Consider the following 14,402-nt stretch of genomic DNA (forward strand, 5'->3'; position numbering starts at 1 on the left):
ATGATGCTATTCTGAGGGATGGTAGAAAACCGGGTCCCAAAGTTCTAGTTTATTCACGCCTCAAGTTCTAATCTATAACTGTGGAATAGTACCCCCACTCCACCCACAGATCAACTGCTGGATTGCACCCCACACTTATTACTGCAGGATATTCTATTCAAAATCATTGATCATACTGTCTATTTTAGATCAGATTTATTTGAGACGTTAGTATATGCCTGACCTGGTTCTAAGTGCAGTACCTGGACTCTCTCATTTAAAGCTTTCAAACTTTTATTATTGCTATATTCTAGAGAAGAAAACAGGTCCACAGAGAAGTTAAATAACCAGTCCAAGATCACATGGCTCAGGCATTCTATCTTACAGACTACATTTGCAATTACTTGGTAACCAATCCTCTCAGCTTTCATTTCTTTTAAGATATGTTTGTCATGCTCATTGAAGGGTAGTTTTACTGGATATAGTCAGACAATTTTTCTCAGTGGACACTTTATGGCCTTCATTGACACTGATGAGATTTCAAAACTTATCTGTTCTCTATTCATATGCATGTATTGTATATTTTTTCCATGTGAACAAATGCATATTGTTCACATGGAAACAGTGACTACAATTTATAGCTAACAGCTGTGGGCTTGATTCTGACAGTGTCAAATCCTGGCTAGAGAGTAGTTTCCACCAGGTGACCTGATACAATACATCAAAGGTACTTTTTTCAGTTGAACCATATGAATTTGCCACTAATTGACAGTACTTGACTTACAAAAATAGCAATTTCATACAGTTCAAAATAATACTGGTTCAAATAACTATGGACAAGACTGTACATCGACCTTCTAGTATCATTTCAGGAAATGAAATTCTTAATTGAGTTGGCTCCTAAAAAGGGCTTATTATGCTTAGTTTTCCTTCAATTTTCTGTTAGAAGAAGCAGATCTCTAGGCCTTTTTCATTTATTTTCACAACAAAGATATCATCAGCTAATATAATATACTTCTGATGATTTTCATAAGGTTATAGACACCCAGTGCATTTACTCTGAAGCAAATTCATAGGACAAGGGAATATCTCTGGAAAGAGTTTAAACTTTAGAGTAAAGGAAAAAAAAACTGGCATTAAGTCCATGATTTGTCACATATTGTTTCAGTATGTCTGGGAAAATTACTCTCCAATTATCCATTTAGTTATGTATTAATGGGAAAATACCCTCTACCACAAGTTACTTGCTTTGCTTACTGCCTTGCTATAGATTTTTAGAAGACTATGAGAAATAAATCAACAGCTTTCTCAGTTAAAAACATGACTCTTTATTTTCAAAGTACTTCTGGGACTCCTTGTAGAGCAGGAACTTAATTGATCCAAGGCTTTCTAAGTAGATCTAGGCGAGGACATATAAAACAATAAAACTCTTCTCTAAGCCTTCTTTTTTTTCCCCTGTAACTATTTGCTATAATTATTACTTTAGCAATGTGAGTTATGTTCTCCCAGGCATAATTCTGCCTAACCAAGGGGGTTTTAGGTCCCCAGAAGACTCGTGGGATGTAAGGGGCAGATGGACCAGTGAGGCATTTGTTAAGCAATGGTGAAAGTGCTGTTTTTAGGGTAACCAAACAATTCAGGGTTATACAGGCATCTTCTTCAGAATTCTTTGGCAATGAAGTACTGCTTAAATTTCTTGAGGTTTCTGAGTCACAAAGGAAAGGAAGCTGTAAATATTCTGTCTTCCATAACTATTGAAGTAAAATTAGTCATATTTCTTTACTCTGAAATAATACAAAGAAATCTTCGGAAAAGGTCTACTTTTTTCCAAGAAAGGAGCAATTTCATATCTAATGTAACACATGGCAGGATTTTAACACATATTGTAAAGAGACTGTATGTATTATAGATCCTCTATTATGTTTCTCAACTAGCAAAGCCGGTATACAATTATGTCTTCATTGCATGCAAAAGGTTTGGAGTGAAATTGTTATTTTAAAAATTTCTCTTTTTCTCAATTTAACTAGAAAAGTAAACACATAAACAGTAGCTATTAATATTCATTTGGCATATGATAAATGCAAAGCCTTATGCTAGAAAATGTTTCACGTTACCTCCTCATGCCTTTGAAGAGGGAAAAAAAAGCAAAACAGAAAAAGAATGAAGTTAGCGAGGTGGATAGAGTAATTCAAAATGACACCCTATAAAATAGGTGTCCACGAAGTCAACATCCTCTAACTGAAGGGACTTCTCTGTCTTTTTACATTGTATTTTCAAGTGATACAATTAGCAAATGTACCAAATCCTCTCCTAAGAATGATGGGTTGTACTAAGGAAGTTTAGGGAGAGGAGAAAACACTATACCCTCTCTCAGAGGCTTAAAAATCTTAAGAAGTTGGCATGAATAGAACATATGTAATCAGTGCCAAATCATGTAGTATAGTAGAAGAGTAATATAGATTTTGGATGGAGGAAGAAGATTAAGATCTTTCTGATTTAAAAAGTTTTCATTTAAAAAGAAACAGGAGCAGATATTTGAATAGTTGGGACAATGGCTGAAGGCATTTCAAGGCAGAAAACAGAGAAATAGCAAGAGAAAAGGAACAGAGATGTCACTAGTTTGTGCTGCAATAAATCGGTGTTCCTTAGCTTAGAGTTCTTGTCCATCCACAGATACAACACTGACTGACACTGAGGGCATGGTGCTTTGTTGAATATAGACAATGTAAGACTGTGGCCAGGCGTGGTGGCTCACGCCTATAATCCCAGCACTTTGGGAGTCCGAGGTGAGAGGATTGCCTGAGTCTACAGGTTTGAGATCGGCCTGGGCAACTTGGTGATCTCTACAATAAATCAAAAAATTTTATGTAGTTCCAGCTACTTGGAAAGCTGAGGTGAAAGGAATGCCTGAGTCCAGCAGATCAAGGCTGTGGTGGCCGTGAGCATGCCACTGCGCTCTAGCCTGGGTGACAGAGTAAGACTACAACTAAAACATAAAATGTAAGATTGTAAAGAGGCATATCAAATGAATATAATTACAAGAATTATGGATTGCTATTTCAGAATCTTCAACTGCATTAAGTATACATTTTTTCTTAAAATAGTTCATCCAATAAGAGGCATTTTTAATGGCTTCCAGACTAATAATATAATAATATGGATGCTCGTATTTTGAGAATTTTTTGTGAGCAATAAATGGTAAGACCTTTTCAAGATGACTCCGTTGTTACAGTTTCCTTTTCCCATTGCTATTCTCCCTGGTTTATTTCCCTTTTTATTGCTCATTGCTTTTAGAAGGAATAAATATTAATGAGTTCTACAATGCAGTTTGTACTCCTCTGTTAACACTGGAGAGAGTAGCTACTCCCTATTGAGCAATCATCGGCAAGGCAGGGAACAACCAGCATCAGCCACAAACCATTTCTTTTACATCTTTAGATAGCAGGAGTATGCCTTGGAAAAAATGCCATTCATTTGCCAGTGCACATCCCTGAGTGCTTGTTTCAAAATTCCTCCTGATGCTATCATTCATCGACAACGGACTCGATGAAATAAGTGCTTAAGGGTTATAAAAAAGCACACGTACTAAAGTCACTTGACAGTGTGTCAGGTTAGGTGACATTTTATCTGCCATCTTTCTTTCATTAATGGAAGGTCCTGTACTAACGCCTATGGTTTCTTTCCATCTCAGGTTACAGGTATGAAGTAAGATGAAACAGTATCTGATAGAGTGCTGAGTGTTCTTCCTTACCAATTTCCTAGATTATATACTAGAAAGGCAGAGTGGGTTTCTAAAGATCTACAGCTCAGGGACCTGAAACTAGGGCTCCAAGAATGTAGAAAAGATGCATATTAGAACTCAAAGTTCCACTTCACTTCTAAGATATATAGTGGCTTTTTCCAGTCACTCCTTTCTCCCCAATTTTATATCTAGAACTATGGTGAAACAGTTTTTCAGGGAAAAAACAACAAACAATGCTTATGTTTCTGTTTTTTAATCTTAAAGTAGGGGTTCATACTGGTTCTAATAGAGGGCAAAAAAAAAAAAACTATGTTAGAATTAGGGCAGGTTTTTTAAGAAACCCATGAAGCATAAGGTTTGGACCCCTTGCTTGCACAGGCCCCTTCTGAGACCGTGACCTTAGTGAGTGATTTTGTATCTGAAATTTTGCAATCTGACTTTTTTTCTTCCTTTTTTGGTAATAGTTAGGCTTCCAGAATTTTTTAAAAAAATTTTTATTTTAAAGGTGTGGGTTCAATTCAGGGTTAGGTATACAAATGGTTCTTGTATAGGTAAAGTTTGGGCCTCATTTTGGTCCCCACTTCACCCAGTTTGGGATCAGGTACCCTTATTGATAAAGTATGCCTGCAGTACCTCCCCTGGCAGTTTCCCACTACAGCCAATTCCTTTTTTATAGTATTATGATAATTGTTCAGGGTCTGCTTATGAGTGAGAACATGTGGTCCTCAGTTCTTTGTTTCTGTGATGGATCACTGAGTATGACAGACTCATAGGCTTTGGGGCCCAGAAACTACATAAGCTTTGGGGCCCAGAAAACCTGGGGTCCCCTATCCCTTTCCAGTCCCTCCCAAAGCTTTGGAAAGAGTCTTTAAAATGATTCTCAGTAACTTTATGATAAAATCAACTCCTGAATATAATCAATGATTATCCTTATAGAAAAGATGGAGATCCCTGAGCCCATTCCATACCTACAGAACCTATACCAGACCTACAGAATCATAACCCCAAAGACATCCAGGCATTTTTGCCTTCTTATTGAAATATCTAAGTGATTCTTAAACTATGTTTTGAGGATATGTGCTTCAGAGAAAAAAAATTCACCTGACAAACAAAAGGATAAATATTCTTTATTAAGGATGGACATGGGGCAGTGCACTCTCTGGGCTTAATTGAAGAGCCCCAGATGGACATATCTGTAGATATCTCTTCATGTATGCCTTGGAAAGTGTCAGTCTGAACTCCAAGCAAACCAAGATGTACATAAAAGGCTACTGTCAGGCTAAACACTTCCTGATGACAAGGATCAGGATCTGTTTTGTAAAAATTCCACCTTTAACATCTAAATCTGCGATGTAACCTAATAACAATGGTTAAGTGAGTATTTGTTGAGGGAATGAAAGAATAACAAGAGTGATACCTAAATTTGTAACCCTTCCTCACTCAGATTGTGATTGATGTGCAGAAGAATAACACTTGGGTGAATGGGCACAAAACGAGCTTAACATTAAATCCTTGCAACCATGTGTTCCCAGCATTTAATCTTTGAAGCAACCAAATGATTAACATAGTAGCTTAATCAATGTAATTAATATTGCTATTATCATCATCATCATTATTCCTAACTACTCTTTTAATAGCGGCATTTGGGACTTTAGTGTAGGTGTTCATAAGTATTCATTATACTTCATATTGTTAGAGATGTTTCTTTATTTCTAACCTATTAATATCTTATTAATGTCTTACTGTGTCTTATTGTGTCCAACGCGTTTTATTCTTGTTAGCTTAATATCACTTATATACTTTATTAGCACATCATCTGTGACTTTGTGCAACACACCAGTATACATGACGAATATTCTTTATCTTGTTTGGGTATTAATTCCTTTACCAATGTCATTTGTCTTTCCTATTAATAAATTGGGAAAAACTAGAATGTTAAAAAGAGAGATGAGTTTGAAATACTCATATATTTTCAGATGTTTCTATTCTTCAATTCAAGAAGTTAACAGTTGCTTTCATGCTTTATTGAACAATATCAATTTGGCAGCATAATTTTTATTGGGTTTTATGTTTGTAAAGATTATCCTTCATTCTAAAAATATTGAAGAAAATTCAGGGCATTTTTGATTATCCAAGAAAATGTTCTATCAAATGCCATTTAATTGATCAAACCATTCATTCTTCTGAATCATTCTGACACTGTACACATATATAGTTTAAGTTAATCCCATGTTATTTCCATGATAAAATATAGTGTTTACCTGTGCTTTGTATACAAAGATAGCATTATTGACTGGGAAATACAGTGTGTGATCTGTCAGTCTATTACTTATTTGCTAGCAGTGGGGACTACTTGGACTGAATAATCCACACTCTTAGCTAAGCCACTGTAAATATTTGCAATATAGTTGGGTGGTTTCACTGATGCAGTTTATAATAAAATAAACCAGCCTGGGCAACATAGCAAGAACTTATCTCTACAAAAAATTTTTTAAAATTAGCCAGGTGTGGTGGTATATGCCTGTACTTCTAGCTACTCGGGAAGCTGAGGCAGAAGGATCATCTGGATCACTGTTATTTTCAACTTTTATTCTTGGTGTTGAATATTGAAATAATTTCCTTATTTTTGTCTTCAGTTTTGCTAATAACCCTTTAGCTCCATCGATCCAATCTATCCTTCTATTTATTTCCAGTAAAGGTATTTTTCAGTTCTAGAATTCCTTTGCTTCTTAGTCCGATCTTTTCAGTGAGACTCATTCTTTTTCATATTTTAAACTTATTTTACATCTTTAATATGTGCTAGCATATTTATTTTATAGCCTCAGTCTGCTATTTACAGTATAGCATTTCCAATCTTGGGATGCTAACCTTATTGCCTGTTAAGCATTCTAAATCCTGTTGACAATGACCTATTTTCCTTTGAATAATCTGTAATTTTGGATGGTGCAGTTTATAGGGGGAGATTCTGTGGCCTAGGTTAAAGTATTCCCCTCTCTGAAGTTCTTGCTTTTGCTTGCTTCTACTACTCCAGCAGTGTCCTTTGGCTTCATACCATTTCTTATGTTAATTTCTCAGCTTTGGAGTCTTTGGACTCATGGAACAAATCATAAATATGAAACTAAAACGAGTGTGAGTACAAACTATTAGTATGAATACACACCTTGAGGCTGAGGCTGACCTGCTTAGTGGTCATCTCTCACTACAAGTAGGCTGAGTTCTCTACTCACTTGATGCTCTACACATTTGATGCTATAACCTTGGAGGTTAATGAAGTAATGGTGTATATCTGCTATTATTTTCTTTCTCTGGCTAAAAGTTTGTGGCATGTCCTTTATCGGTTTCACTCCTCCTAAGTCCTCAAAATGTGCACCACTCCTTCTGTACCATCCTCAGCCAAAGACAACTGCAAAAAAGCATCAGCTCAACCTTGCTGGTTTGTTCTGGGGGAATCATTTAGTTAATCAAGACCTCATTTCTGTCCTTAAAAGCATTTAAAACTAAATCATATCCTGTGTGTCTAGGTGTTTTGTAAAGGATGATTTTCGGGTAATCCAGTCTGCCACATTGCTGGAACATAAGAGTTATTTATAAAGAGGCACATTCAGTCCAATAAAATTAAGTGATATACAGATGAATACAAGGCCAAGTAGAAATTAAAACACTGTTCCCTGATTCCTATTTGGGGTTCTATTGAAAGTAGCCTTCAGATGAAAAGTCAAAAGACTGACGCTATCTACATATAATTATAAAAACAAAAAGGAAAAACAGATGTACAAAAAATGTTCTCTTAAGTGAGTGACCAAACAAGAACAAAGTTCAGGAATCTTGAGTCTTCTCATTTGACCTAACAACTAGATCATGTGTCTTCTATTCAAATTTAGAGGTGGGAATAGTTCTTTATTCAGAGGTGACGGGCAGGGAACGTGTGAACATGGACTCCTGAAACAGAGTTTTGTTTTGTTTTAAGGAGAGTGTATTTAAAATACTCAAGAAGTAATTTCTAGACAAATTAACATAAAATCATACCATTACACAAAGGGGACAGAAAACATGTCAAACAGCAAATGCTTATTAAATATCTCCTAAGGCAAAGGTGTATAAGCACAGTTTTCACGTTTAGCTGACTCTTGAGCTGCCTCATTATATTTTTCTTTGCTTGCCTTTTTGGTTGAATACTTCCTGAAGTCTTATCAGTAAGCTCTTCATCCAGTTAAACTCCTAAGTAACCTCTGGGTAGACCACTAACTACCTTAATCTAATTCCCAGCATGAGTTTTTATTAGCTTTTTTTCCCAGTGGCTGAAACCTCTTGACATCTCATTCTCCGTTTTGTAAAACACTGATCACAGAGAAATTTCAGAGGGTAACAGCTCTTCTCTCCCACAGGATATCCAAGGACTGACTTCCAAAGGGGATCTGGTTCCTTCGGAGATTTCCTACACTTCAATTACTCTAACAGTCCTCGTTTAATATACTCTATAGGTTTTTGGAAACACTGGCTTTAAATGAAAAGGTGTATAAGGAAACCAGTCTTCCCATAAGCTGATTGATATAAACGCGGGTTAAGTTCCTATGGCACACTTCTGGTCACAGAAACATCACTAAACTTCTAAATAGACCAACACACTTCTAACATTAGATATTAAAATAAATCTAAGTTATGCACTCAAAAATGATGAATAAAAGCAAGTAAGATCATTATTTACTCAATTATTCCAGTTCAGGCTTGAGGGTGGATGGGGCCCATCCTGGCAATTCAGGGTGCAGGGTGGGGACAAGTCCTGGACAGGACACTATCCCATGGCAGGGACCCTCACACACACACCCACACTCAGACAGCGACTGTGTAGACAGGCCAATCCACCTCATGTGAACAACTCTGAAATGTGAGAGGAAACTGGAAACCAGAGAAAACCAGCACAGGCATGGGGAGAACATACTAATTCCACATCCACAGTGACCCTGGCACAGAAATAAATTGTTTTTTTCTCATCAATGTTATAACAAAATGGCATTGAATGGAAAGGCATTATTTAAGGACCTGCTATAATTATATTACTGTACTTTTAATGTTTCGTTATATCCAAGTGCACTATGTATCCAAATTGTAGTCATCGTGTGTTTTAGCTTCTTTTTCATTTACCACATTAAGATTAGCTGAACACAAAGTAGTCCACTTAGAAATATATGTTATTAAGAGTGTCCATACTTACATTAGTTTCTCTCAACAAAAGTGTTCATTACCATACTTTGTATACCTGCTTGCATAATTACCATATTCTAGTTAAAGTTGTAAAAAGCAGTACATTTAAAAATCTTTTAATGTTTCTCTGTAATTTACATGTATATAATGACAGAATAGAAAGTCAGAAACCAAAAAAAAAAACAAACAAACATTCTATTTCTTGGGAGAGCTTCAAAATATTTCTAGCAAAGTAGAAAATAAAAGTAAACCATTACCTTTCATAGATGATGTAAGGATTGCATCAGGGAATCTATGGCAAATCTCTTGGGTATCAGGGACCCACAATTCTCTGATACATATGTCTGACAGAAATATGCAAAATGCTCTCACCTACCTGTTATTTCAAAAGTGATGGATAAGAAAGGTATGGAACTAGACTTCGATGTACTCTGATATTTACTTTCTGAAATAATAGGGAAATAGCACCTTAAGCAGAGTCTTTCTTATCTTTTCTTTTTTCAAAAAACTTTTACTAAAGTGGGTTCATTTTTAGAAATTGTAGATAAAAGACAACAAAGACAAGTAAATGCATTCCATTTAGGACGGGTGTGACTATTTTATTTTATTATTTCTTTTTTGAACATGGGAAAAATATGAGTTCTTTATTTATCCATAGTTGATCCATTTATAGTTCAATCATCTTTCCCTCCATCTAACTTTGATTGATCCTCCTGGTACATCTCACTCCACACTATCATACAGGCTCACTGTCTAGGCTGTCTTTCTAAATAACCCTAATCCCACAGACCATATCCAGACTTTAGTGTGGATTGTTTGAAATGTTTTCTACAGAGGAATGCTCTTAAGTTTCTTATAAGTCACTGTATGCTTCATTGTGCCTTATAACAAATACTTTTAGTTTCTCTCATTTAAAGACATACTCAAAACTTACTAGATGGAAGAATTTCCTGAATTACTGTGGGTAAAATCTACTTGCATTTCATTTTGAGCTCTAAAAAGAAAAATCAATTTATGCCCATGCATCCAATGATCAACAACATTTTCATCAGGTTTTCAGGACTTCTAATCCCTCCATAGGCAAGGCCATATTCTGATAAGGGTAGGTTTCACACCCACATAAGTCAGACATTCTTCACAGCCTGCAGGAACTCTGATTAGCTGGCTGAATAGAAGCTGTCAAGAGTTTTACTTCTAACTGTCTCAGGAGGGAACTAGTCAAGCCTTTCTTTTGAAGAAATGATACAGTGGAAATTTTGTTCAACTGAAAATTGTGGAGGAAAATTTGGCAGGATGAGGAAGGTTACCTATAGCTAGCAGCAAGCAGTACAAGAATAAAATATGGACCCTGATATCAATTAGATATATTCTTCCTATTGTCTACAGATGCTATCACCAATTTAATCAAAGTTCTGATGATAGAATTCAACTGACACAAACTGCATACCAAATTGTGAATACTAAATAGTTTATGAGTACTTTAGTAATATATACTTTGATTTTCTGGCAATTAGAAATGTAAAATACAAGGATGAGAATGTTTCTGGCCAGTATGGTGTGAATCATTAATAGTAATGACTATTCCAATGAATAAAGTGATTTTCTTCCTGTCTTTGTGCTAAGGTGGTCATTACCATGACTCTGTGTAACATGATGTGGCAAGCTAATAAAGGAAATTTATGTGAATCTCCTTGCTTTCAGTATTTTTGTATCAACAAAATCTATTTTTGAGTTAAAATATTTTCTTTTTGAGTTAACGTATTTTTAACACCTTGGTTAAATGTAAAAACACATCATCTATAGAGCACATGGTGTGAATCTGCAAAAAAAAAAAAAAAAAACCAAAACAGTGTAGATTTGTTCATCAAATGAGTTGTTTGTAGGGCAGGTTGTTCCTGTTTACACAGTCAAGGTGTTTTTAAATTAGTGTCTTATTAGGATTGGTTGGGGGAGACATTTTGGGAAGTTTCTTTCTCTTTATTAGGCAAGCTTTCATTCTTTCATATTTATCGAATGCAGATGGACTGTGACCAATCTTCACAGCCCACAGTCTAACTGTTCTCTGTTCGCAATATTTATAGCCTCTACATGTCACTCCTGGTATGATGGTGGACTGGATACATTTCATATTGGGAAATGTTAAGTGCTCCTGGGAGGAAACTTACATAGTCTAAATTCTGAGGAATGAAAGCTGCAACTTTTAGAGTCAACGGTTTTTGAAAAGACTTTAAGAGGCTTATTAGTATTCTTGGTATCTAATATAAAAGGACACAGATTGCTAAATTATTCATGCTACATATTTACATGATAAATATTAATTTTAGGTGAATTAATTACTTCCATATCTATTGACCTTTACTTTGGCATTTGCTTTAGTACAACAAATACATCTTAATAATGATATTCTTCCTTTTTTTCTTTTCTTTCTGTGACTTCTATTTTTAGTATCTGCAGTTGTTTAGCAGGAATATGGGGGACTCTAAGAAAAAAATGATATAAAAAAGTATCCAGTTGCAATTCCAAATTCCAAAGGATCTTTTGAAAGTAATAATCTATGAGACATAATTGACATTCAGAAACTAAAATCTGATCTACCTCTAGCAATGAAATTATACTACTCTGAAAAGACTGCTATAATAAATCTACTTAAGAGTGCTAAAAATGAAGCCATTAAAGTAGCCAAGAAAATATTAATGTACTAACATTACATGTTTTATGCTTCTTCCTTACAATCTCAAGACACATTAGTAGTAAAATGTATCCCTAGGCTAGATGCTTAGGGTTGACATGCTGTGTAAAGTCAGTGGATACTGAACAACTGAATTTTGGAAACTGCAAATGCAAATCTTCAGTGCTTATCTTCCGTGAATTACTGATCACTGGTGTCACACTTTCTGAGAGGGGCAGAGGAGCCATCTCTTCTTCTGTTTTTTAAAGCATTCATTTTCTTAATGTTTTACCTTCTTCTTTGATCATTCTTACTCAGATTTATCTCCTGAATATTCTCCTTTTCAGTCTTTCAAAAAGGGCCTTTCTCTTTATTCTTTTCCTGTTCCAAACAGCATACCTAGGAAATACTATCCTATCCTAGTCTTTCTACAACTTGCTGAATATAAAATGGCCAACTTGTTGTCAAGATCTGTCCTTTTTGGCATTGTGCTTTAATATACACTGCTCCTTCTGCCTGGAATAAATTCCCTCTTGTACTCCGGAGCCACTTATCCATAGCTAGCATCTTCAGCATCACTCAGCTCAACTGTCACATCTACTAGGAAGGGCTGTTTCTATGACCCCCTCTATAGTCATTCTAATCCTCACTTGTATGACATAGCATATTATATTTTAACTGTTGGTGTGTTTATGTGCCCTCATGATGACTTTGAGGACTTTTTTGCCATGCCACCTATACTGATACTGCTAGCCTCATTCTCTCATACAATTTTTGAAACTGTTAGCAACCCAGTATATGTTCAAGGGACTAGTGATAGAAGTCCTGAGATCCCTCAGGTAGAGAGAATATAAAGACTACTTACACCACTGCTCAAAAGTATTTACATTCAGGGGGTGTGGGTTTAAGAGTTACTGATTCAATATGAACTTGGTCCAATAATGATGAGAATATTAGAGTAATATTAATCAAAATATAATAGTATATGCTTTCAACAGGAGCCATATTGGATTCACTTATCCTTTTGTATGCTTATTGCATCTGGTCACAAAACTGAGATAAAAAAAAAAAATTCTAAGACATGTCTGCCAAACTATTAAAACATTAAGAGGAATAAAAAAGCCTTTGGGTTAAAGATTTCTTTTACTGTAATTTTTATTCTGTACTTTTTCCACTTAAATTCAAATTGAAAAGTTTGTTCAATATCATATTTAACTTATTCTTAAGCATATTTTATCAAAATGAGTTTTTTTAATAAGCTGGTTTTATTTCTTACATAAAGATAACTTTGGACTTTAAAATGTCTACTTGCATTATATGTATATCCTTATAAGATACATTTTTATTCTCATTTTGTAATTATATCTGCTAAGTTTTGAGGTATAGGTTGAGTCAGGAAAGCTTTTAGAGCAAAAATTTTAAAAGAGACTTGTCCTAAAAGAACTAAAACTTGACTTTCCATATAATCCCACAATCCCCCTACTGGGAATATAGCTGGAGTAACTCAAATCACTCTATGAAAAACATACCTGCACATGTATGTTTATTGCAGCATTGTTCACAATAGCAAAAACACGGACCCAACCATACTGTCCATTGAAAGAGTACTGGGTTAAAAAAATGTGGAATACATGATGGAATATTATGTAGCCATAAAGAAGGACAAAATTATGAACTTCACAGCAACTTGGATAGACTTAGAGTCTATAATACTGAGTGATCTATCACAGAAACAAAGAACTGAGTATCACATGTTCTTACTCATAAGTGGATCTTGATCAGTTATCATAATACTATAAGAAAAGGTTTGGCAGTAGTGGGAAACTGCCAGGGAGAGGGGAATGGGATGGGATTAGCAGTAGTGGGAATCTGCCGGGGGTGGGGAATACTCCTCATCAACTAGGGTATTTGCATAATGAACACTTGTATACCTAACCCTGAATTGCATCCCACATCTTTAAAATAAAAAAAATTAAATGATTACATGTTTAAAAAAAAGAGACTTGTCAGGAAAGAAGAACTGATGGAAAATGGAGTTGTATTAAATATTTTTACATACGTCTCGTGGATTTCTGCTGGCCAAAGTGAATACCAACCACCATGTGAACAGAAGTGCAGCTCTTCACATCCAAGAAGATCAAGGATATATACTGATGTATGTCTAAATCATGTCTATGTTTATCCTGAGCAGTCACACTCGGTCTCCATAAGGAGTACTTGAGAAGAAGGAAAAGTTTACCTTCTCTGTCTCTGTGAGCATGGAGGTGCAAAAGGAGGTCTTGGTTGGTCTGCACGCAGTACACCTCACGGGTCTGGATGCCTCCCCCGCAGAGGGCTGTCTGGTTGCCACGCCTCTTGTCCTGCTGGCTAAGCAGTGGATCCACACGGCACTCGGTCCACTCTGTGGTCTTCCAGCCATACCTAAGGCAACAACATGCCGGCATCGGCAACCACATTTGTTGAATAGAAATGCTTTCCATTCCTCTTTTTTTTTTCCTTAGAAGATTAACCTAAAAACATTTGCTTACAGAATCCCTCGTAGACTCTATCTATGATGCATACTCAGTTTCAGTCTCTTCCTCATACTCAGCAGTGTTCCACTTAAAGAGGGGTTAAATTTAGGGTGATCCTGTTTTAATTGCAACTACTGGAAGTTACTTATAAATATTTTATGAAAAGAGAGCGTCCTGCTGAAAACATGAAATTTTATGTTCAATTAAGCTGAACCCAGACTTGCCCTTTCTTGTTGCTCATAAACAAAGAAGGACTGAATCTGAAAATGGAAAACATTCTAAGATAAGATGAGCCTAA

General features: G+C 35.7%; 1 protein-coding gene across 1 annotated transcript in view; it reads right to left on the minus strand.

Moving 5' to 3' along the window:
* THSD7A (thrombospondin type 1 domain containing 7A) overlaps positions 1 to 14,402 on the minus strand; it is a gene marked incomplete at its 3' end in the record, with an annotated part of 198,809 nt that overhangs the window by 140,331 nt on the left and 44,076 nt on the right. The window contains exon 4 of the mRNA XM_008072891.2: positions 13,831 to 14,012. Coding sequence (XP_008071082.2) covers positions 13,831 to 14,012 — 182 coding nt within the window. The remainder of the gene's footprint in view (positions 1 to 13,830; positions 14,013 to 14,402) is intronic.

This window comes from Carlito syrichta, unplaced genomic scaffold, assembly GCF_000164805.1.
Source record: "Carlito syrichta isolate Samal-C Ts95f unplaced genomic scaffold, Tarsius_syrichta-2.0.1 Scaffold315494, whole genome shotgun sequence".
NCBI lineage: Eukaryota > Metazoa > Chordata > Mammalia > Primates > Tarsiidae > Carlito > Carlito syrichta.